This window comes from Erithacus rubecula (assembly GCF_903797595.1).
Source record: "Erithacus rubecula genome assembly, chromosome: 21".
NCBI lineage: Eukaryota > Metazoa > Chordata > Aves > Passeriformes > Muscicapidae > Erithacus > Erithacus rubecula.
In genome coordinates this window covers 3,946,378-3,972,976 of record NC_136673.1, presented here as the reverse complement: position 1 = coordinate 3,972,976, position 26,599 = coordinate 3,946,378, and the positions used below count along the sequence as shown (strand labels likewise).

At 40.8% G+C, this 26,599-nt stretch overlaps 1 protein-coding gene across 2 annotated transcripts in view; it reads right to left on the bottom strand.

Annotated features, from left to right (window-relative positions):
* The window catches only part of AK8 (adenylate kinase 8), a 65,309-nt gene that overhangs the window by 16,048 nt on the left and 22,662 nt on the right, over positions 1-26,599 (bottom strand). For both annotated transcript variants that reach the window (XM_079324636.1, XM_079324637.1), the window contains 3 exons: positions 25,521-25,652; positions 23,194-23,283; positions 10,028-10,169 (listed from right to left, as the gene is read on the bottom strand). In XM_079324636.1, coding sequence (XP_079180762.1) covers positions 10,028-10,169; positions 23,194-23,283; positions 25,521-25,652 — 364 coding nt within the window. The remainder of the gene's footprint in view (positions 1-10,027; positions 10,170-23,193; positions 23,284-25,520; positions 25,653-26,599) is intronic.

The following is a 26,599-nucleotide window of genomic DNA, read 5'->3' as shown; positions in this document are numbered from 1 at the left end:
TGCAAGAATGAGGAATATTCACAAATATCAGCCCTTTGCAGAATGGTTTTTAAGGGCAGGGAGGAAACCAGAACAGGTTTTTGTGTTGGCTTCCAGGAAAGAGCTTTCACTGCCATTACCATAAATCACCCCAGAACATCCACAGTGATAGAGCACCTTTCATTAAAAAAAATACTGCAGCTTCCTTCAGAAGCACTGCCATTTGCCATTTCTTTGAGGTAATCAGATAGCTGTTAATTAATAAACCTGTCAGGTGAATCGTCCTGCTCTGGTCATCATTATCCATTCTGTAACAGAATCCTGCTCTCATCACTGCTATCCACCCCATAGCTTCCAGCTCAATTAACTTAATGCTATGCAAATGAGAGGCTCTCCTCATCATTAGCTTATAGCCCACAAATGTTAATAACATAATTGGGCCTTCAACAGGGTAATTAGACACGATTTCTTCCATTAGTCTTACAAGGCTAATTATTGTTGATAGGAGAGAGGGGACGAGTCCCAGTGCTGCATGCAAAGAGGGGCATCTGGTTAAAGCAAATATAGACAAAACATCAGCAAGGTAAAACAACAGTTGAGATCCAGAGCAGGGTCAGGTAGGGGTGGGGTGAAGGAAGACACCATCAGGAGAAACACAGGAACCACAGGAGAAATTCTCTGCAAGAGAAGAACTAAACCCAAATATCCAACCTGATGCTGGAGCTCTCCTGCCCTCAGCAGTGAAACAAGGTGATGATAATAAACCCAAGGAAGCCCCTCTCAAGCTTTAGCAGACAGGGCAGTTGGGAAGCTGTGCTGGTCAAAATTCCCAGGTTTGAGATGCAAATGTGCAGCCACAGAGAAGACCTTAAGCACTGAATTCATTCCTCCATTTCCCAGGTCATTATGTCCAAACATTTATCCTGTCACTCCTGGGTTGGCTGTGTTTGATCACACAAAAATTTTTTCTGAGCAACACCTGCTTGCTGTAAGAACCAGAGGAAATGGTCTCAACTTGAGGCAAAGGAAGTTTAGATAGAAAAAAAGTCTTCATGGAAGAGGTGGCCAGGCATTGGAACAGTGGTGGAGTCATCATCCCTGGATGTGCTCAAAAAAGTGTGGATGTGGCACTTGAGGATGTGGTTTAGTGGTGAACACCATGGTGGTGCTGGGTGGAAGGTTAAACTTGATGATTTTAAAGATCTTTTCCAACCTTCAGGATTCTGTGATTCTAATTACAAAACTGGAGTACACTGAATTTTTTAATAATCACAAAGCAAAATGCATGTCAGCAATTTATTCCCAGAAAATTAATAAAAACCTGGATTCAGTGTTATGGACTGGAAGTAATATATCTAACAAAAAACAAAATGGCAGCAAGTTTCCAAATTTAAATTGTATTTTGGCTGGTGGGATGAAAGCTAAGGATTTGTTCCTGTGCCAGTTCAACCTGTGCATCCCTGGAGGTTAGAAATGTACAACTGGAGAAAGAATTCTGTGAGAAAATTGGACTTTTAAAAGGAGAAAGAAAACTTGACAAAAATATGGCAAGTTCTCCTTATCCACCACCACTTAGCTTTGGAAAAAAATCATACTGAAGAGTGCACAGGACTCAGGGGGTTGAGGAAACACATTATTTCTTCGTTTTGTATCTGTTTAACTTTGGGGCACATTCATGGCCAATATGAATCATTTGAATTCACTGCAAGTATGTGAGGAGGAACCTTTTCTTCAGACTTGTCCTGCAAATCAGCTTAAATTATGTTCACAGAAGTAGCAGCTTTTACTAGAAGGTTAAATGAAACTATTACTCTTTTAACCTACTGTACCTTGACCTTTGGTCAATCTCTCAACAGAACAGGACTGTTCACTCAGTGAATGACAGACAGATATTAATCAGCATTCATGTCAAAAGAATGATAGACCACAATCTTTTAAAAATTATTTTTATCAAAGCATGGCTGTGCCCTACTGAGCTGAGAGATAAAGAACCTGTTAGGAAAGGGTAATGTTTAAAAGCCTTTATGGAACAGACAAAAATCTTTAACAAAATGTTAAAGCATTCTGTAACATGGAATTCTGCAAGCATAATGGATTTAGGGACAGAAAATATGATCCTTGCAAAGCATAAAAGTCACCTCTTACACCTGAGCCAAAGGAGGCCGATTTAAGGGATAGTGATTAATACATTTATGTGACTGCAGGTGATCCAAGCCCATAGAATTGGATCCAGTGCATCTGTCAGACATCAGGGATCATCCCCACATCTTTCCTGCAGAATGAGCTATGGCAGGATCCAGTTCCCCTCTCTTGAATTGCCCTGCACTTACTAAATTTACTCACTAGAAAATTCTGAGCAAATATCTTGTTCCAAGGCAAACAGCAGTAAATCCACTGATGTTTTAATGAAGATTACACTTTCTAATCCTCATGGTAATGACAAAGCAGTCTCCATTCAATATGCAATATTACTTGTCAGTTTTAATCACCAAAACTGTATTATATTTGCTACAGACTGATGCACTTGTCTTCCCAGATCTTCAGCCTGGAGAATCCAAGCAAAAGCAGCACAATGCCTGCTCTGCTGAGGGTTTTCTGCCTGGGCCAATTTTACTACATGAGCTCTGAGTAAAGCCTTACTCTGGGATTAGTCCCAGATCCAACGAGGTCACTAAACCAGAGCACAGCTGCCACAGTCCTGTCCATGTTTTTACCTCTGACATTCTGAATTCCAGTGATTGTGGAGTTCATAAACAGTTTTAACCTGTACAAGGTGGCCTTACTGCATTTATTCAGAAGAATATTCAGCCAAATTCAGCTGCCACAGCACTGAAGTAATCAGCAAGGTATTGACATGTTTGGAGATGCTGGACAACACTGGCCAGCCCTCCTTTCCCCTCCTTTCCCCTTGTGCTTCCTCAGCCACTAAATGTCTTCATTTACACTTCTCACACATGCAAAACTCTCCTCAGTTTATCTACATGTGTCCTATTACCAATGCAAAGTAAATGCCTTGGTTAATCAAATTAAAATGCTGCCATACTTTATATTCAAAGTTTTTCTGGATCTAGGCAGATCTCAAAACCAGCCTTGCATGTATATGGTTTTTCTTTGTGTGTTAACTACTGAGTTAATTAAGGTGAAATTTTGAAAATGACCATGAGGAAATATTCAGAATTGACAAAGCACCTCATACTTTACCCTGTGAGACCAATCAGCATTGCACACCATGAAATGCACTGCTGGTGCATGACTGCAGCCACAGCTTTTCCTGCCTACCCATCCCAGCAGAATTGTTGGTTCAGGGGGACTCTGGGCCAGAGAGGCTCCAGAAGAGCTGCAGGAGGATTTTAGGGAATGCCACAGCACCCCCAGCCCTGCTGCATCCCAGCCCAGAGTCAGCCAGGGACAGGGAGAGGAACAAACTGAGAGACCTGAAGGAGAGTTCAGAGAACCTTTGGAGATGCTCCAAAATGTGGGAATAAAAACTTCAGCAGAGAGAGGGCAGAGGTGAAAGCAGAGGGTTAGACCTGACTGCTCTGTAAATGAAAACCCTTTGGTTTCCTTGGCTGTTTTACTTCATTCCTTAAACAAAGTTGTGTTTTAGGTGAATGCCCTGAACAACCTTTGCTGATTTGTAGAAATTGGAATCACAAAGTTGTCATTGGACTGAGACACGACTGGCTTGCTTTGTCTTGTCTAAAATTTGCTACCAGTGCCAAAGACATCAAAATTAGCCCAAACTCTGCTGCTTTTGCAGAATTTTCCCTCTCCAGCTTGGTGCTGAGCTCAGAAAGGCAGCCTTGATGTTGGTGGCAACTTCCAAGAGAAACAGTTCCAACATAAGGGCAACCAGGATAGAAGGTTTCTTCAGTTTTCCTAATGTTTCATCATTTGTGAGAGATAGTTACTGCAGGAAAATCTCCCTCCTTTCAGCAGTAAAAGGAATGAAAGGGTTGTGCATGTGGTGTTGAGTCCTTAAAAATAACAATAAAAATAAAAGTACTGACTTAGAAGTAGAAGCTTTTCTTCTCTCTCTTCCTGGAGACTTTGGAAGCTTGCTGAGATCAGAGCACTCCTTAATTGCTGCATCCAGGATTTCACCACACAAACTCCAGCCATCAAAAGGAGCTTGTATGAGATGAGGTAACTTCTAAAAATAATCCCTGCCTCCCACAACTGAAGCCAAATATACCTCCTATTCTTGTTGGAGCAGAATCAGCTTGTGACAGCAAATGCAGCATCCTACAGAAAGCCCATAGAAAGATTTAAAAACTGCATTTGATGTTTTGTTATTGCTGGCTCAAGATGCATATTAATGCTCCTCCTCAGGAGAGAAAGGCTCTTATGGGACCAATATAGGTCAGGCAGAATGAGCAGCAGAAGTGACATAATCTTTTTATTGTAATCATCCAATTTTCTGTCTATTGGATTATTTAAGAGCAAGAGCTTCTATTCAGATTAATGTTAGGAGGGAAGAGAGAGCACAGTCTGAGCAGGAGGAGGAGAATGGAGAGTAAAGATTCCCCACCAGTGGCTAAACCTCAGAAATCTGAACAAGGAGCTGCTTCCACTGGGTTTGTGAGGACAAAAAAATGAGGGTGAGATTCTGCACTACATGTAAGCCTTGGGAGTGCTGAACAAAACCCTCCTGCCAGAGGGACGCTGAGGGAATGGGAGATTCCCCAAATATATCTTGCCCATTACTCCATGCCCAGTGGTGCCTTTGCACTGGAGGCAGATCAGGAAACAAAGGTAAATTAGTTAATTACAATCCTGTTAATGAGCAGGATTAGTGCCCAAACACTTGCATCAAGAGATGAGACAATCACTGAGTTAAGAGTAGAAATCACTGAGCTTGGAAAAAGCTACAGGAGTAGAAACTGGATTAAACCAATCCCACTCACTGAGTGAAGCAGGTGAGGCTCAGGTGAGAGAAGATTTGTTAATTTTGCCCAGTAAACACTGGGATTTTGGTTGGGGAACAGAAGGTGTGATTTTCCCCAGGGTGCTGAGGTCCCTCAGAGCAGGGCTGTGGGTAAGAGGGGCAGTGTCTCTGCTGGGGACACAGATCAGGATTTCTCCCTAAACCACAATTTCCAGCAAGTTTCTGTTCCCTAAATTCATCCTAGAGCTCTGCAAGATCTGGCTCCTTTAGCCCCCACTGGCCCTTGGTTTGTTGTGGTGATGGAGGAGGAAGAGCCCAGCTGAGATGGGAGCACTGAAAAGGGAAAACAAACCCAAACCAATCAGTGAAGACAAGAGTCACTAAAGCAGCAGCCACAGAATGGCTGGAATAGAGAGCTGAGAAAAAAATGAGAATGACTGAAACAGAGAATTGTGTTGCCTATTATTTTTACTATTTTACAAATTAATCCAAATCCTACATAGTTCACTTGGACTGTTTCTACAGTTTCTCTGTCTCTGTGGTGCAGGCAAATTTTATTGCACTGATTTAGTCCCTTGATTACCACATCATTTTTCTGGATTTCTTTTTTTTTTCCTGAAAATGAGGAGAAAATAAGATACAACTTTTTTTCTTTGCTACTCATCAGATTTTTGTATGCCATCAACTAAAACCACATCTATTATAAATATACAACATCCATCATTTAAATTAGGTCAAAGTTTTTAAAATGTTCTGTAAGATTTTTCCACGTCAGAATAATTCAATCACTATTATGTTTCCTTGATGCAACTATTTTGGGATTTAGCTTGTTCCTTGATAGGGATTTAATTAAGTTATTTACATGTAATTTCCAAATGAGTAACTGTTACAAAAGGCAGCAAAGAAATGAAAAGGCAAAATAGAACTTGAAGGCAGCTGATCTTTAACAAAAATATTTCTGATATAAAAATGAATCTGAGGAATACATATTCAGTGATAAGTATTCCAGTCCATGTCTGGTAAACTCTCAGATAATGGCAGCATGGTGGGGTCACTGGGGTTCTATTAGCTCAATTAATGAGGAGTAAGATAAGGCTAACACCCAGCTCTTCAAAAGGCTCAAAAATAGAGCTGATAGTAATGGAGTTATTAACCTTCACCAGCCATTGAATTCTGCTGCTGATTCAAACTCCATTTCCTAGTTCAGGCCTCCATTAATAGGCTGTTTATTATCCCTAATCCACATTGGGATCAGCTGCAGAAATATGAAAGCCCCATGTAAAGACCAAGTAGTTCAAATGGGAAAAAAAATCTTCTTTTTCCTCATTCTGATTTCTCCCTTTTCAACACATTCACAGGTTCTTCCTTAGAAATTAGGAACTTCATTATCCTAAATTGTTTGAATACATGTTCTCAGCAGCGTGGTGAAAAAGAAGCTTGAAATATATTATGTAAAAAGATGACATAATTGGGAACACAGCCACATCACATTTTGAAGACCAAATAAAACCCTGCTGGAAAGCTTGCACTGGAGAAGCTGCTGCTGTTTATTTTCTCTACTGGAAAAGAAACAACTTCAATTTTGGAAAAATAGGTATTAGAAATATATTATGGATATGTTGTTAGTTCAATCCTTTGGCTCAGCTCTCCCCTGCCCAGCTTTGTCTATTCACTTGTATTATTTGTAATGTAATTAATCAACACTGAAAAGTAAAATAACTGACCCTGGATTCAGATCAGAAGGAAAACTCAGGAAATAATGGAGCAGGGGAAGTGGCAGTCCCAGGACAGGCAGCAGCAGAGCCTGGCACTGGTGGGGAGGCTTGAGGAGATCTCCAACACAAACCTGGCTGCAACTTCAATACAGAAATCTTGAGTTCAAGAGTCTCATCAGATTCTCTGCTGAGTTTGAACTCACTCCACTGAGATTTTCAACACTTTGTAAATTTTTGTTGTATTTTCAGTGGAAGAGACAATGTTCAGTTAACAGAGTCTACACACAGATGTTCTTCCAAAATCTATCCCAATAACATCTGATGGAATATCAGCAATTATGAGTGATGGAGTTAAGATCAAAATAAAAATGTTTATTATATCCACCTCCAGTACACAGTGCTGCCCTCTAATGCAGTTCTGGGTGTCCCACCTCAGGAAAAAAAAAAAAAAAAGCTGGAATGCCCAATGAGGGGAGAGAACAGGATTAAAAGAGTGAAATGATTACTAGGGAAAAAGAAAAATGGATAAACAGATCGAGGTTCTTTGTCTGGGAAATCGGTGACTGAAGGGCAAACACCAGAGGGTTAGAAAATCAGGAGAGTTGGGAGACATGACCAGGGAATGTCTGTTACTGTTTCTCAAGAGAAGAAATGCACCTGGAAAAAAATCATGGGGTATTTTGATATGACACCCAGTGCAATGTGAAACTCTTTTCCACATGATTTGGTGGCCCAAGTACAGCATGGAAAAAGAGACTATAAAGTCAAGGAAAAAGGGTGATTAGAAGTTTCCCAGATTCATCTGGCTCAGGGAATCCTTATTTGATTGCCTTAAACTGGCATGGGCCCAGCAGAGGAATGGTCAGGAACCAGCTGGAGGTGACAACCAGAGATTCAAACACAGCCCTGCTGCTGCTGAAATCTTATTTTAATTCTAACTTTAAGAGAGAGCAAAAAAGCCAAAAAGTACTTTGGTGGATATTACATCGAGTTTTCAGCAGAACCATCCATGGATGTATTATACATTTCTTTTTGTTGCTTAAGCACCCAGTAAAAAAGCTAAAACACCCATTTTCACTCCTTTGGGTGAGGAGCTGAAGCCAGAGCTTTGGATTCCCACTGAGGTCGGGCACTGAGGGGTTAATGGTGTCGAGAGCCCATTAACAGACTCGGCTCCTCGTTTGCCCTAAAGGCTGCCCCAGTTCAATGCCAGGGGGATCCTGTCCACTTAGGCAGGAGCTGCTTCACAGGGGGAACACAGAGAGCAGCTCTGGGCTCTCTGGCAGACAGGGTTTGCTCAAATCCTCACTCTTAATTTAAAGAAACTCCCTACTTTTTCAGTGAAAATGGAATTATTTTCCTTTTTGTTCCAGAGCAGTTCTTTGGATGAGGTAGCTGATGCTGTACGAGGGTTTTTTTTATTATTACATTTTAACAAACTTTATAGCCCATTTTGTTTGTTTTCAAATAACTTTATTTTCCTTCTTTTCTACCATCAATTACTAGGTTTGTTTTTCTTTCTGTAAGATGGAGGAGTCAGGAGACTGATCCTGCTCAATGCTGTATAATTTAGTATTATGTGTGGTAGCTTTATGAGGTGGGAGTCAGATAAAACATAGTATTTGAACACTAACCATTTATTAGCTCTAAGGAATAGATTTGTGACTTGACAAGCAGACAATAACTCTGTGTTCTGATCAGCCAAAGAGGTCTATTCTGAGTTCAAAAACCAGAGTAACATTCTCTTTCACAAATAATTTTGTTTACTGATGTGACTAGATTTTAATAATAAACTTGATATATATGTAAATTTATTTTAATCTAATTTCATCAACAGAGCCCTCCTAAAAATGAGACTTTGTAGATTGTTCTTTGTCTGATTTATAGATTTCTGCATCCTATTCCCAGATTGATTTCAAGGCTATAATTCTATCAGGTTTTTCTCCTGATGTCAGAAACACCACCTCTGCAGATAGTGTTTTATAACTAGCATCACAACTGAAACTGAATTACTGCCCTGCTATCCTGTGCTGCAATGTGTCCTTTTGTTTATAATCACCCTCCCTCCCTTGCATCCCTCCCACTCCAGCTTCATGGAAAATATCAGCTCTGAGATCAATCAGGGAGCTCCACATCTATTCCTGTCCCTCACTTCAACCCCTGGATAAAACAGGGACCAGATTCTAAACTCAGATGTGAATGTGCAGAGCTCTTTAGAGCTGAGCAAATGGATCAGTGCTGAATTTCCACACATCCAATTCTGTAATGAGTTGCTCTTCCTCCCTTGATGAGGTCTCAGTCCTGTGAAGGAGCAGGCAGGGCACACTCGAGTATTCACACTGATCTCAGGGACTCTGAGGTGCTCAGGGATTCCTTCTAAATGCACAAGAAGAATAACCTGTGGGAAATCATGCTTAACTGAGTCCAGCACAAGGCTTGAGGTTCTTTTTCCATTTTTTTCATGCAATGGATTCCTGTTTAATGGATTCCTGCACATCATCTTACTTTGGATAAATAAAGTAACTGCTGCTTTCACACACTTCCCTTTTCAAACCTTGATGGATGACTGGCACTCCCCTTTGTTTTCTCTCCAACTCAACCTCAATCTTCTCCATCCTTCTCCTATCCCTGCAGGGAATCCAGGGCAATCACAGGACACACAGGAAGAGTAACTTTGCCAAATTAAACACTGATGTGGGCAATGCACCTCTCCTACTACTGCTTTTTAGATAAGAACATCTTCCTTGGAAGCAGAAAGATCACAAATTAGCATGTTTTTCCTTTGGAATGCCCACTGTGCCAGCCAGTGGGATGGACAGAACCAGGAAGGCTGGGAAGGGAATGGAAAAGCCTCTCAGCTTTGATGAGTACACCAGCACTTTAAATCCTCACCACCTTTGGACCAGCTGTGAAAAGTAACTCTATTTTATTTGCTTGGCACTCGTAACAGTTCTCTTTGGATGCTGATGTCTCTCATATTACATTTCTGAACAATTCATTATAGCTCAAATAAAAAGTAATTCTCATGTTGTTTTTAATTATTTCACAAAACCCAAAAGTCTCATAATGAGCTCCTTGCAATACCAATATATTTCCATGGTATTATGTCAATGCTGAAGAAAGAAGATGTAGATCCCCCCCTCCTGCTGCAAGTAAAATACATCTCCTCATATAATCCAAACTTTAATCCATTTCTTATGGTTTGGCTTTAGAGGCAACTCAAACAAATAACCAGAACAACAAACCTCTTCTCTCTCCCACAGTTTGGCCATCTGGAGCATTTGTCAGGCCAGAGCTCTATTTCCTACTCTCCTGGAGCAGGACCCCTTTCCTCACTAAGGAAGCAAAAACTAAGATGCACTAAGGATGTCAATAAAGATCTAGATCTTTCCACAAACACATTCTTCATATCCACAGTACAGTGAGGGCTGGATTTCTCCCTTACCTGTTGGGATGAATCTGTGCTTGCTGCAGCTGCTCTCCCTGCTGGATATCCCTGGGGAAGCCAGAGAGCACCCAGCCATTGCTCAGGCAGTCCAGGGCGCTCAGGCGTTCTGTCAGCAGCTTCAGCACAAGCTCATCTGGCACTGCAGAGGAAGAAAAAGGTGACATTTATTCTGTGTGCTGAGTCTTCAGCAAAGGGAGATGCTCACAAGTCCTTCTGGAACCAAACCAAACAGTTATCCCCATTTATTGCCATTGGGCATCGTTGGGTTCTGCATATTTACTGTCGTGGAACCACCAAACTCACAAGGAACTGTAGGACCAAAGCAAAGGATTTGGTAAAAACTGGTGCCCACATAATTTTGCAATGTACTCTTTCCTCTCAGCCACACTGGATAGGTGTCACAGTGAGGTGTGTGACACAATTTTATCAAAATGCAAAAGCAATGATCTGAGTTGTGGAAGAGAAATCCTAAGACGGGAAAGGAATTTCTGGGAATTCTGGGTTGAATTCAGCAGGTGATAATGGTTCTGCTACAATAGTCTACATGTGCTACTGCTCCAATTTGCCCAAAGGCTTGAAGATTTTATAACTGAAAATAAATTTCAAAATTAATTACAACAACCTTAACTAGTGCATGGATAAACACATTATTTTAGAGTTAAAAGCTCTTTTTTCTCTACTATTATTTTTCCTTAGGGCAAGAGAGAACATCAGCAAGATACTGACTGGGATTACAGCTAATATTGAGCTTTTAAAATTCTATTTAGTGGAAAGGAAGAATCATGCACATTTTCACTAGTCTTTATAAAGTAAATACTTCAATTAAGAGACTTAAATTTTGTGGGTTTTTTTTTTCTTTTTTGGGAGGAGGGGGTGTGTTCAGAATTAAATTATTAAGTTCAATGAGAGTGACAATAGGTTTTCCAACGACTGCTGTCACGTCTTGGGCTCAGTGTCAAATAACCCCAAAGAATGGACAGCAAAATCACCTGGAGCTGCTTCCCAAAGCAGCAGCCAAACCAATTCCCCAGCATCAGGGACAGCCCCTTCCCTTTATCTGTCTGAAACACCTGTGCTCTACTGGAAACAAGAGAGAAATTGCTACATAAATCCCCTTCATGGCAGGTTGATGTTTTGATGCTCACCCTGCCATCACATCTGCATACAAAAATACAACAACAAGTGCATGTAGGAGAGTGTATGTGTCAGATTTCTAGCACTGCACTTCTCTTCAGGACAAGCTGACAGCAATCTGCCTGGATTTTAGCAGAGTGAATTATTAGCTGTGCACAATTCTACCCCGGGAACATGCAGGTTTTAAACTGCAATAATAGAATCTGTTTGCTCCTGGAATTTAACATTGCACCTCTATCATGAAATTCATGGCTTCTCCTTTAAATAATCAAATTACCAAGTTTATAGAACTGCACTCAGGATTCAATGTACCAGCAGAAAGAGAGGAAAACCACAGGGAATTAATTAGGAAACAGATTAGTGTATTAATTGAGGATATCCACTTCACATTATAAAAGAACATGTTAAAGAGAGTAATATTCTCCATCTGCTGAAAGGAGGGGAAAAAAGGAATGGAATAAACCCACACACTTGACAAAGAGCAAAATGACAATGCAAAAACTGGGTATTCTGTTAAAAATGGGATTCATAAAATTAACTGTAACAACAGCACAGCAGCAGGAAGGAATTTTATCAGATGGATGCTTCTTCCCTATCCAAGATCTGAGCTGCAGGCAGGCACAGAAGGGACAACAGGAGAATTTCAGTGCTCTTTGCAGGGCAGATCTCTCCCCACCCTCCAGCTTACAAGAATTAATACAAACCCAACACATGCTAGCAGGAATAAAGAAAAACAAACCAACCCACCTTCTCTTTCCCAAAAATGCATTCCATACAAAGACCAGTGGAATTTTCCCACAGTACCAAATTTCTGGCTGCAGCACTAAACTTTCTTCATGCGTGTTATTTTATGGCAGTTCCTACTGGAATCACTGACATGGATGCCAAGTGACAGGTTTTTATTTTTTTAATTTCATAATGCTCCAAACAGTTTTGCAAGGAATAAAAACCTACAAACCCATGAGTGAAACTGCAGTAGGATTCTGCCAGAGTTGACCCCCCTGTCAGATGAGCAGGGGATCAGGGCAGAGGCTGGAATGGCACAGAAAGATGGATATCCTGTGCTTTGGAGCTTCCAGCAGATCCTGGGAGATTCCCCAGCTCCTGATTGCTTCCATCCTTCATATGGGAAGGAGAAACACTGCAGCCTATGAGGAAATTAAAAAGCAATTGTAATGGGAACCTGGGGCATGTCCTGGGTCTGAGCAGTTCCCACAGGCTTTCTGTGAACCCTGATGATCAAAATCCTCCACTGTGGTCATGATTTTGTTACAAAACTGAAGCAATCACACAAAAGGGAAAAAACAATGAGATGCAGAGACAGTTAATTAATAGTTTATCTAATGAGATGCCAGGTTTGGGGTGTTCTGAGGGGTGCTGGGGACACCTGACACCTCTCTCCCTTCAGCCAGGAGTGACTGCAAGACATCAGCAACACCCATGTACACATATACATCACTGAATAATATAGATGCTTACATATTTTCTGTGCCTCCCTCTAAAGCTTGATGGTGTGAAATAAAACATAAACAAGTGAGACAGCAAGCTCTGCTCTCCTCTTGATTAGCAAACATACCTATCACTTCAACACAATGGGGGAACAGAGCTTGCTGGCTGCTCGGTGGCATTACAAAGTACATCAGCTGCCCTTGAACAGGAACAGTCACACTTAAAAAAGCTGCATTAAAACTGTAAAACATCTTCCACAGACCAGAGGGAAGGGAAAGAAAAAAAAGGGGATAGAAAAAAAAATCAGTATTATTCTTATTTTGTAGTACAGACAGAGTAGGTAATGAAGAACTCTGCAGTACAGAATTCCTTTTCACTCATGTGGAACTGTCTCTGGAATGTAAGGCAAATTAATAACCTGTAATTGGAGGGGCACACAGCCTGTGAGGAACTAGCCAGAGGTCTCCTGGCCTTAAGCACACACCCCAATGGGCATATAGCAAAGTAAAATATAGAGCTTTCCTGATGAGACAGTCAATCTACATGTTTTAAGGAGATTATGAAGCACAAGAGCTTTGAATAATCAATTCCTTTTCAACATAAGCTAGTGTGAGTTTCCAACTCTGAAAGTTGGGGGAATGAGACTCGAGAGAGATTTTACTTTATCATTAGAGAAGTCCAAAGGTAAGTTTCTTGTAAAAATTACAATGTGCTGCTGCAAAGAGATATCCAGACTGGGTAAAGTGGGAGCACATCTCTATTAGGGAGAGAAATCAAGGCACAGGAGTAAAATTCACCCCTCAGAAATAAAGCTGGAGAGCCACTGAGCTGCTCTGATTCCTGAGAGCATCAGATCACAGATCCCAGGCATGGAACAGCAGCAGAACGAGACCACAGCCAGCTCCAGATGGAAATGTAATTTATCTGTGCCTACCCCACCCCACACTCTGTGTCTCCTTTATCTCCCAGCCTGATTCACCACGTTAATGATCAAGGCTCCACCTCTGAATTGGCAGCTGTGGATCTAAGAAGTGATTTAATCACTTCAGGGGTTGGATCAGGCAGGGGACAAGGCTTACAGTGCTGCTGGAACTGCTGCCTGGACACTCAGAGATTTTTCCATCTCCAGGGCTGTAAAGCAGCACTTTCCAGTAGAGCGTTTAAAAAATAAATTTATTTCTCAGAGCTTCAAAGGTTTTCACAGATATCAGGTAATTCTCATGAGAAGTATGTCCTTATGAAGCTCACAGGAGTGTGGCCTATTAGCTCTTCACCAATCCAGGGATCTGCAGGACTAACAGAGACCAGGATCGGGCAACCAGTTACAAAATCAGACAACCAGTTACTAAATCAGGCAACCAGTTACTAAATCAGGCAACCAGTTACTAAATCACATCATCTGCTCCAGACAAAAGTAACAGAACATTAAAAGCACACTCTGAAAGGAAAAAACACCACTTGAGAGATTACAGGGCACTATTCTCCAGTAACTTCAATGCTGTCAGTGCTCCAAGCTATACAATTATCATATTTAAATTGATACCTCCTCCATATATTTCTCTTTAAAACAGACTTTTGAAGGCTATCAACTCACTTCTCCAAACCTATAAAACCTCGATTCTAAGCACAGCATAAATGCATTTACAGATACCAATTCTGTCAGCTTTGTGCTTTAAAAGGCCCTTTTGACAATACTGTCCATCTATGCTTTATCCTGTATATAGAGATTTTTTTTTTAGCAAGGTCTGAAACTTTCACAGCTAATTCAGATGCCTGAGGCTTGATCCCAGTAGCTGACAGTTAACATCTTGTCCTGAGTACAAGCTACTGCCAAAGGCTACTTCCCCAAATTGTCCAGTAACCCCAAATTTAGCAAATCATGAGATTTCCTTATTTTATTGCTCTAGAATCTCTGGATGATTCACAATGAGTAATTGGCTTTTTCTACTCCGTTTTCTTGCCCACGCTAAGGTCCTCAGAGATGGTATCGATTGAGATTGTATAAGTTGGTTTTTAATGTGTTTGAGAATGATTTAGCAGTGATTTACCATCGCCTGGGCTGATCGATAATTTAGGCTAATCCACCGAGCCGCCGGTGGGTGAGGGCGGGCAGGTCTGCGTGCAGCGGCTCGGGGACAGAAAATAAACACCCGGACAGAAAACAATAAACACCCGGACAGAAAACCATAAACACCCGGACAGTAAACAATAAACACCCGGACAGTAAACCATAAACACCCGGACAGAAAACAAACACCCGGACAGTAAACAATAAACACCCGGACAGAAAACAATAAACACCCGGACAGTAAACAATAAACACCCGGACAGTAAACCATAAACACCCGGACAGTAAACCATAAACACCCGGACAGTAAACCATAAACACGCAGCCCAGCGCGCTGCAGCAGCACCGGGAGGAAAGCTCCGGGCTTTGCCTGGCTGCACTCGGGAGATCGGTCCCGGTCACCCGGCGGGGTCCCGGGGTTGTCCCGCGCTGTCCCAGGTTGTCCTGGACTGTCCCGGGTTTGTCTTGGTTTGTCCCGGCTTATCCCAGTTTGTCCCGGTTTATCCCGGGCTGTCCCGGACCCCCGCGCCCCCGCCGCCGCTGTTCTCTGTCCCGGTTTGTCCCGGTTTATCCCGGGCTGTCCAGGCTGTCTCTGTCCCGGTTTATCTCGGTTTATCCCGGGCTGTCTAGGCTGTCCCTGTCCCAGTTTATCCCGGTTTGTCCCGGTTTATCCCGGGCTGTCCCTGTCCCGGTTTGTCCCGGTTTGTCCCGGTTTATCCCGGGCTGTCCCTGTCCCGGTTTGTCCCGGTTTGTCCCGGTTTGTCCCGGTTTATCCCGGGCTGTCCCGGCCCCGCGCCCCCGCCGCCGTTGGCCGTTCTCTGTCGCCACCCCGCGGTCACGGCGGGCAGCGCAGCCGGTCCCGCCCCGCAGCGGCCGCGGGGCCGCCGAAACGCCGGGAACCGGGAACCGGGAACCGGGAATTCGGGAAAACGCGCCCGCTGCGCCCGCTGCGGCCGCTGCTGAGGCTTCCCGAGCCCCGACAGCGCGGAAACACTGAAAACATCTCCGGTTCTACCGGGCTGGGAGAAGGGACAGCAAACACCGGCACCGCCAACGCGGGCACTGATCCATCCAAGGGATCGTTCCTACACAAATCCCGTCTCCACTCGCTCGTGCCACACTGATGAGAAGGACTTCTGTAAGAATCGCAGTAATTATTTTAATACAGTAAAACAAATAATGCGGTAAAATATTTAATTTTCACCTTTAAAATATTTTTGCTTGTTAGCGTGTATTAGAATTGGCCTTGGTTTTATTTCTGTTTTTTAGGGTTTTGGTCAATTAGATATAAAATAGGAAATGATACTATTTCTAAAGCAGGTACAATCCCAAATTATGGATCATATATAATCATAAATCATATGATACAGGATAAATTAAGACCTTCAGAAATGCTTCCTCACAGGTATCAAGTCAGAGATGCAGGAATCTGTATCTGATCACATTTAGTGATGACACTCCAGCCCCTTACACCACTTTGCTTGGTAGCAGCAAAGGAAATTCAGTCCAAACCGAGTATCCAGCATGCAAATAAAAAGCTTTTTTCCCACTAAAAGCGGCCTCTGTGCTGTTTTTTTGGATTTGCCCAATGGCCCTGGCTCCCAGGGAGTCCCAGGGTGATGCAGGGCTGGGTCCAAGCAGGGATGTGTCTACTCTGAAAGTTTCTAAAACCAGCAACAAAATGTGTGTTTGTATTTCTTTTTACTGCTTAGGTTTCCACAGAGACACTACGGTTGGACAGAGAGAACAACTACACTTCAAACCCATCAGACTCATTTCCATTATCAACCAAACTCCTATTTCCTCCTTATTTCTAAATGTTCAGCTCTGCTGAAGAACACAGTGCAGAATTTGACCTACAAAACCCTTCTTGTCAGTGATAAAATTAAATAAAAAAAAGAATAAATTGGTCTCATAAACAATTTTTTTTTACACCAAATACTGCTTCCCGTGGGATGGAAAGGGAGGGTGCTCCTGAAGGGGATGCCTGGTGCCAGCACGTGCTCCAGACCCCAAGAGTGGGATGGATTCTGCCCAGTCCTGTGTCTCCCCTTCTCCTGACACCTCCCAGCCACGTTAAAGGGACATTTACAAATATAAAAGGATGCACAAAAGCTGTTTAATGTTTTCCTTGTCATTTATACAGCAGCCTGGTTCTGTTTGTAATACACCCCATGAAACAGAGCCAAACCCAGAATTTCATGTTAAACTCCAAAAAAAGGGGATGCTGACAACATGCAATGTGCTTTTCTTTCTGTTTTTTTCTATAAAAACTCCTTTGATATCTCCATCCCAAACTCAAAACCACACAGAATGGAAGTGAGCAGCCCTTTGGTGAGGAGACAGTGCTACAAGGGATGGAAAGGAGCCCCCACTTCCCTAAATTCTAAAGAATGACTGTCAGCAGTGAAGATCAATATGGATATAAAAGATTAATACTTCACATTTATATTGTACTTTGCTGTTTAAAAGCCCCTGACAACCACGAGGCCCCAAATGGCCAAGGGCCACATCTTCACTCAAATCCATGAGGGTTTGTGGCACAAATATTGGAATATTGATCCTCCAGCAGCAGCAGGAATGGTGAATATCACTGCAAAACCATTTTCTATAGGTAGAACCATATCCATGAACTGACTGATTATCAGAATTGCTCCAGAAAACAACTGCACCCCTGTTTTTAATCAAATCCCATTTATTTTGCCTGGTCTGGCTTCCAGGGTTGGCTTTTTAGGGTGGATTTTTTGGTTGCTTTGTTTTTACTCCTAAGTGGGGTAGCCCTTAAAAATATCTTTTAACAGTTAATAGGAATTTAGTTTAATAGTAATTTAATAATTAAAATATCTGGAGTGAGCAAGGGTCAAGAAAAATACATTCTAGATTTTCAAATACAGGAAAAGGGAATTCTGATTAATCATCTTGCAGTGATTCAACACTTGAAAAAGTAAAACTCAGGGAAGAAAATTACAACCTACTGCCTATATGTCTGCATTTAAAACTTTCTGTTCTACAACCTTGCATCTCATATAAAAATACGGCCACCTAAAACAGAAAATAAAACCCCTAAATTTTATTATGTTCTCTTGACCACCAATTTTCTCCTAGTAGGAAAAAAGACTGCTACCTATTTTCCATAAAAAAACCTTTGTAGCAGTCCCAGAGGAAAAGTCAAAAGTTTGACTTGAAAAACGGAGCTACTTCAAAAGCATTGTCAAACAGAGGTGAAGGTTTCTTAAAAATGCATAAATTAAAGTGTGGTGTATTCATAAATATCTGTGTAACTTTACACAGTTTATTTGTGAGCAAGGTGCACATTTAGGGGAGCTCTAGAATCGCTGTAAAACTAACTTAAATAAAGTAGAAAATCGATTTGTTTATTAGCTCCTGTTTGGACTCCGTGTCTGTGTGTGTGTGTGTGTGTGTGAAAAATGAAAGAAAAATGGAGAGTTTTTTTCAATAATAAAAAGGGAGTTGCACTGCAGGGCCCCTAAAGCTTGTGAAAAATTAAACTCGACGGATTCAAACTGTCCTATTTCCACTTCAAAAGAGAAGAGGCACTGAGCTCTTCCCAACTTATCTTCAAACGCCCAGCACCCTAGAAAGTTTCTTTAAAAAAAATAAAGTCTCTAGTTCCCCCAAGCACTGTACCCGTTACTGTAGCTGCTGTCTCTCCCTCTTCTAATTATACCCATGTGAGTCTATTAATCAACTTGTAAATTATTTAGAGAGCCATGCGCTGTCTTCAGCCAGTACAAACACACTGCATGCAAAGGCTTGCTGAAAACCAATGGAGCTCCCAAAGGGTCTCTGCAATGTTCAGACAGCTTGCAGCTCTCCAGTACAGCACTCTTAAAAACAAGAAATAACACTGAGCTTACCCCCTCAGATATCAAGATTTACTCAGCCTTTCAACTCTGAAACTCGCGGCGAGTTTTTAACAAAGAGGAGCTGCTCTATTGTCAAATCTGTGTTTCATGCTCAGTGATGAGAATATTAATTTGATGTCAAAAAAAATAAAAAATAATAAAAAAAACAACACTCCCCAAGCTCAGCAAAGTGTTTTCAGTGAGGCTCTGATCACAATTACCAGGGGACCCCAACTTTCAGAGGCTACACCAAAAAGCACCCCTTTAAAACCACTGCAATTTAAAATAAGGAGAAATCTGTATTTGTACAAGTAATGGTTTTCATTAGCAAACAGGAGAAATTAGGGAATTCCAGATTTTACCCCCTACGTGCAGACTGCCATTGGGGACAGCTTCAGATACTATAACTTAAATAGAAAAAGGAAAAGGAAAAAGCCAACACAGATTGTGTGTGTTCAACTCTAACAGGCTGCAAACAGTGCAGTGTTATCTGTGCTCCATGAATCACTTTTCTTACCTCCTGAATCTTCATTTTGGTGGGAAAAAAACCCAGTTACACAAACTAATAGCAGTTCTCCTAGCTGAAAAGCAGAATCTTACTGGTTTGGGAGTGTTTTTTTCTCTTCATGCTGCTTTCCTGTGATCTCACTTTTCTTGGCTCTATCTCTTACAGCCTCACAAACAGATAGATTAATTAGCAGTGATCACTCCATGCAATTTCACCAGAAAAACTGGACAGAATGATATGCAGATTTCAACTGACTGATGACCTTCCATATTTTTGTGATGCCCCCAAAATGCTTCTACTTGTTCTTTCATTAATACAATGCAAACACCTCAAGGGGCAAACACCAGGGACATTTAGGTGGGGAAATCAAAAATGCTTTCTGCATTTTTTTTTTTTTTTTTCTCCCAGGGTATTAAATTCTGACAAACATCTTTAAGATGGTGGACAAAGATCATGCAGATGGAACTTGTAAATAATGTTTGTCCATGTTTTCAGTGAGACATGTCCAGCAGGCTGGGCAGAATTGGAGCAACCTGAGGACAGGAATTCTGTTTAAAGGTCTCCTTCAGACCCTTCTACACAGGCATCATCTGTCCAGGGAAGGGTCAAGTCTCAATGGAGCTGCCTCCTCAGAACATTTCAGAAAGAATCAAAACAAATAAATTAATTTATGGGACTTGCCTTGCTGCCTGTGGGAGGGTTCTGGCCACTGCACTCACCTCTTACTCAATTTCTTCCCAGGCTGCCCAAGCAAATGGTGTGTGCTGAATTTAGCATTATTGACCAGGAGTTAATCTAACTGAAGTTAGTGACCAGAAGATTGGTCTTAGACTCCAATGTTGGCAATTTTCTGCCCAGAGTACAATTAATAACTACCCAGTACTCAGAGAAACCTGAAACAGCATCCTAAAGGAACAGTCTCTGCATTTCAGATTGGTTGTCCAAAGCACAATTCTATGTTTATGACAAGCAAAAACCTGTCAGATTACTGAACTTACCACCAAAAATGCATTTTCCAATGTGTGCACCTCTTGTAGACTAGAATGTCCTGGGAATTAAAAAATTAAGGGGCTCAAAACTATCTATGCTGCCTTCATTAGGTCAAATAAATCACCATATACAAAACTGAGGATTTTGACAAAAAGCAGGTCTTTGTGAGACAGCAAACACCAGGAAATACAGAAAATGGGAACACTGGGTTGCCTTTTGGGGGGAATTACAGAATTGTCTGGGCTGTTCCCACAATACAATGGTGTACACAGGAAGCAGCAGTACAGGAAGAACAGCATGAGGAAAGTTGATGAGTCCTCAAGCCATGAAGAGATCTGGGTTAGCCAAGCAGAACTGGAGCAGGACAGACAGTGGGCAGCCTCAAGAACTCAATAATGAGTCAGCTTTGAACAGGCTGGGGTTGAGCCTTGTTACAGCACCACAACAGCCCTGTTGGCACATCTTAAGTGACTAATTGTATGCAATCAGTGGTGGCCACAAGAAAGGAAACACACTGAGATCAATCCCCTGGGGGAGCATTTTAAGAATATATGAGGCATGTCCTCAAGATTTTATGGCACTGCTTTCGTTTTGACAAGTAATGATTTGAGAACAACATTTTTCCTGGTGTGCCTTTGGTTCCACTGCTCTGTGCCAGTGTCACTTGTATGATTCCTCCCCCACAGGAACAGCTAAGACTCCTTAAAACCAGAAATATAATGAAAAGGTTGAAGTTCTAATTGCTTTTCCACTTACAACACTGTCTGCTATTGGCTACACTGGGTCTTTGCAAGTGAGATTTTCTGGAAACTGATTGTTCTCAACCTCAGCAGGAGGATCTTTCCCCTGTTTTAACCTGGGCTGCAGCAAGAGAGCAAAGATGCAAAGATTCTTTGCCCACCTTTTCTCTTCACTACCCTGTGTTATTCCATTTTCTCCAAGCCTCTTGTGAGGGCAGTAATGAATTCTTGTTAGTGTTTACTAATGTAAATTCATTCTTTGTTATCCCTGGGAGAGGAGGATTAGCAAAATGACAGAACTTATTATTTCTGGTTTTGCCAGATGATATTTATCTTTATTCAGCCCTTAATTTTGTGCTTTGTCCCACCAAATAAAATATATGTATGTGCATACCAGCAAATCTAAGGGAGAATTTTTAGCATAATGCACAGAAATATAGTTATGATTCCTATTAACATTCAGAAGTGTTGTACAGCTTTATCTGTGCATGCTGTATTAAAAAAATTAATCTAAATCTGAAATAATTTCTAATTTGGAGGAAGAAAGGAATTACAACTTCAATTTAATTTTCCTGAAATGAAAGCAGCTCCCTTGGACTAAGGATGTGCATATTTTTAGGACTGGCTAAAAATTATGATCCATGCAATTGTTTTACTCTACTGGGAATGCATCTCCTTTAAGGAACTTTAATGGTTAAGAAGAAGTTTATAAAACACACAAAGAATATTTTAGTAAAGGAAGCTCTTAAAGGGGCTGTCTTTGAATAAACAGATCATCCAAACTCCCATCTCAGCCATAAGTGAAATTTAGAGAGTGAGGTATTTACAATCCTCAGACAGTGAAATTACAGTATGCACATAAGATTCTGAAATTAATGGATAACATGAAAGACAGACTCAGAGTTTAAAAAGATCTCCATGTGCTAGTTAAACTCAAAACCAGTCACATTCAGGTCAACCAGATGACACAGGAAGGAATTATTCCCACACCTGGAGACCTCAGATCCACTGCCAAACACACTCTGAGATCTCTTCCCTTTGAGTTAATGCCCATTCTGGGTATCTCTAACTCAGAAAATCCTCTCCTAGATCTCTGTGCCCATTCCAGAGGACTCAACTTTTCTCTTCCAGGCTGCAGAAATTCCTGCTTTCCATTCCCATGGCTCCCACAGCAGCTCCTACTCCCAGCAGTGAATGCTGCCATGAATGCACTGAGCTGGGGGACTGCATCAGGAAGAAATGCAATCCATTCACTGGAGATGAAGTTCAGAGTTCAAACCCATCCCCCTGGGGCTTGATAAAGTGCCTGACAGAGGGATGGAACCCCCAAACCCTGCCAAAGATCTTTTGGAAAGTCCTGAATCTCTGGATCTGGTATCAAGGGAACCTCGGGTAATTTTAAAGGCTTGTGTTTCAGAACCGTCTAATTCAGACTCAGAATTTAGGTACTGTGCAAAAAACAAGAGAGATTTTCAAGCTTTTCACCTTACCAAACACATTTCTTTGCTAAAAATAAAGGATGATGAAGATTCCTCTTTGCTCAGGGAGGGCTTTGCTCAAAATTCCATTAATACTGAAACTTAACTGAGATTTCCCCATCTCCAGCACAATTGCCTCCTTGTGTTTGTACCACTGGAAACCATTTGGGCTGTTGCCAGAAACAGCACTGAAAGCTCCTCTTCCAGGCCACTGCAATTTGGCAAAATAAACATTCTTCCACCTTCCTGCAACACGACTTCTCCTCTTTAATTACAGATTTTCTCTGATTTCTAATACCCACCACACACAGACAGCAGGACAGCTGTAACAGGCAGACAGGTTTAAGCTGCTGCCCCCAGGAGCTCACAGTATTTATGATTTATCTGCAATCCCTGCAGAACCTATTCAAAGGTATATTCAAAAAAGCAAAGTGTACTCAAGATTCATCGTGGCACTCCTCCCACAACCAAGAATGTTGATAGAAATGAAGTACAAAGAAACTTTGTGTTTAAAATATTTACATGAAAGTAAACTATGGTAGTATTTTAAAAGTCAACATCCAAATATTAAATGAAGCACAATATTATTGTGCTTTGAAAGCAGTGTGATACAATAGAGTGCTTTAAAAACAGTTTGTACTGATACCAGGATTCTGATTTTGATTTAGAGATTAAAACATGGAATTGAGATTTAGGAATGTGCACAAGAAATCCAACTTTCACTGCAACAGTGAATATTTGTTTTGAGGATATAAAAAACCCTTAGAAATCTAACTTCTGTTACACAATGCTACAAATCCCATTGAATAAATGGAATTAATCAACTATCAGGCTACTCTGAAGAGAATCTGACCAACAAAAATTCACTCACAATTTGGTTTTTGCTACAAATTTGTAACTAGAGTGTAATGAGACAACAATGTGCCCTACCTGGGCCTCCACTGTCAATGTAAGGCTTAACGAGTTCTCCAAGTTTTGTGTTGTCTGCAACAGCTTCCTTTAGCAGTTGCCCACAGCAAACTAACAGGAAGGAAGAACAAAAAAGACACAAGGTTAAATTTTAAAAAGGAGGCAACAAAGAAAAGGAAAAAAAAAACAACCCAGAAGCTGCATACTGAAATAAGGTCACTGAATAAAATAAAAGTTGTATGTTTTTGGAATTTGTTGTTAGGGTTTTTGTTTTCTTTTTTTGGCCAAATGGAATGAAAAGCAAGGAGACTGAGGATATGGAATGAAAAAAAAAAAGAATATATTTGGCAAAGAACATATTAAAAATGGAGAGAATGATATTAATCAAATATATTTCTGAGATAACAACTCAAGGGATTGCTAGTGGCTTTCACTTTTTATAAACTTGTAATTACTGAATAAAGTTCCAGCTGCTGAACAGCATCTGAACCACACTGCTGGAGGTGCAGCATAATGCTCACTTCAGGAAGGGCCTCCCTGGATCATTTAATGATCATGTAAGGATTACATTTTAAAAACTGTGCTAATGCAATATTATCATTGATTTCAAACACACAGAACACCAGGAGATGCAGATTTCAGGTTTGATCCAGGACAGCTGTACATGAAATGTTCCTGCTTTGGGCTTGGACAGCACTGGCTGCCCCAGGTGAGGGAGTTTGGAGAGAGGGAACCAAGACATGGAGAGATCACACAACAGCAGAAATCCTGGTTACAACTCTCATTTGGTAAATATTAGCTATAGGTCCCCCTGGAGATTATTCAATTAATAATCCTAAATTGATTCCTTTCTTCCAGGAATCAATAGCAGCAACAGGCACTGACTTTGATGGGAGAGGATGGAGCCCTTTAATCAGTTTATTGCTGTTAATCACACTGCCAGGCCAACAGGAGTCAGAGCCCCCCAGCAGTGATCCTGGGACAAAGCTGATAAAATTCAACATTTAAGGGACAATTTGAACAGTCACCAGTTGTCCTGCAGAAGCAAATTCATATTCATAATAAATAGTGTAAAAATATAACAGAAACTCAGTGCACAGACCCCAATTAAATTCACATTACAAGTACACACCTAAATTCAACCCAATTCATGAGACTATTTAAACATAGATTTAAATTTTTGAGCCTGTGCTTCAAGCTCAATGGCCTAATAGAAATAAAGGATATGATGAATATTATTCTGAAAAATGATGGTCTTCCAGTTCTGTATTAAACACTTAATTCTTCTAGTATTTGGGTTACAGAATACTTAAAATAAAATTTAACATAGGGGTAAAGCATTGGTAGTGATTTTTAATAAAAAGAGCTGCAACTCTCTCATATTGTAGTTATTAAAAAAAAAAAAAAATGCAAATTTTGACCTAGATGGAACACTATGAAACCTGCAGTTTTAGAAAAAAAGTTGAAAAAATATTCAAAAGGACAAGAACAAAATCATCATTCAAGCATGTTTTTTTTTCCTGTAAGCCAATTACACAGTTAATAAAATATAGCTTTGAATAAATCTACAGATATTTAATTTTTCACATGATATTTTACAATACAGCAATGGCACAATAACTGACAGCAGAAATATTCTGCCAAACCTGCCTTTTGCTTAACTAACACAATGTGACTAATCAGCAAATTTTACAGCTACCAGACATTTGTTTAAAATAATTTATTTTGATTTTATTTTACATTGGCTACTCCACTGTTAGGAGATACTACAGAACATGGAAAATATTGCACTGATCCTATCACCAAGCTGCACTTTTATATATAGAACTTTTAAACATTTAAACGCTAATCATGAAAAATTCTCCATGCAGAATTTTTTGGACTTCCTTTACAAAAGAAAGATGATGCACTTTTAACTAATTCCTTCCTCTTCTCACACATTATTTGAGATGTGCAGAGGCTGAGCCTTCACTAAAGTTCAGAGTGAATTCTATTTTAAAAGTGCCCCAATTTTGGTCAGACAGCTGAAACTGCAGACATTTCTCATGATCCACTGATCCACAGAAGAATTCACAGCACTACAGGGGTCTAACAATAGAAAAATGCAGATGTAAAAGGTATAAAAAATGATGAAATGATGACTAAAAAAAACCTTAGAGCTGGTTTGTCACAGCATTGGTTTACACTTCATTCAAGTATTTCTCACTTCCCTCAAAAATCTGACATCCACAGCAACGGACAAAGAGAAAGATTTTATAAGCAAGTAAGAAAGACAGACAGCAAAAGATAAATGATCAAAAAGAGAGAAAGGGGGAATTGAGCAAAGTGCATATTTACTGAGAACTTACTGTTGACAACATCATATTTCTGAGCTATTAGTTCTGCCTGCAGGCTCTTCCCACTGCCTGGGGGGCCAAAGAAGAGAATCCGGGGTGTGAAGGGGGCGGCAGAGCGGTGCCGGGTTTGGACAAAGGCAAGAACTACAACAGGGGAGAAAGACAAAATATACAAGTTTTAACCCATTTCTTTTAAAAAAATGAATGTAAACGCTGATTAGCTACTCTCTTATTAAAAAAACCCAACGTTGTCATGTTGATCATGGTTTATTTCATCACTGAAACATCCAGACTCTGCACCCGAAATCAGGACACTGATAAACCTGTCCTGTCAGCAATTCACTCTGAGAGGCATTTTAGAAATCTCAATATCATTACACTCCTCTTTCTTTCATCAGTGCCTGTCAAACCATTTTAAAGAGCAGATTCAATTAATAATTGCTCTCTTACCATGTTGTTTTTAGCAGAAGTAATTTTTGCTTGATAGCTACAATTTTACCATGCAAATTATAGAGGGCTGTAATTACATTTAATACTTTCTGCAGTTTCTGAACAAATATTTAAGTGTAAAAACTTGGGATGTTAAATTAATGACATTTATCCAGCTGTGTGTGATTAAGACTCCTAATTACAATATTACAGACTTGTAGCACAGTGTGTCACGACACTGCTCAGCCTTGACAATACAGAACTGAGTCTGGATGTTTTATTCCTTTACCCATTCTTTTTGTGTAACTTGTAAAGAATATTTGAGCTTCTCTGCCTGATTCCACTCATTTTCTGGGTATCATCCTCCTGAATTTTGCTTCAAGCAGGAGACAGCAACTTTAGGTCAACCTGTAGGTTTGGAAAGACCACGAGACATGAAGCTTTGTCAGCAATGCCACATTATAGAGACCCCAAAAGAGAACCTGAGAGATCACCAAGAAGATGTCACAAATTTTGTGTTTGAGCATAGCTGTGCCCATTTGATGGCTGAGAATACCAGGTTTTCCAGGGATAAACTTTGTGGCACTGATCCCACCTGCCACGCTTGGCCATGACTAAAGCAGCAAGGACTCATCTGCAGCTCTGACTCCTCTGGGGCTGCA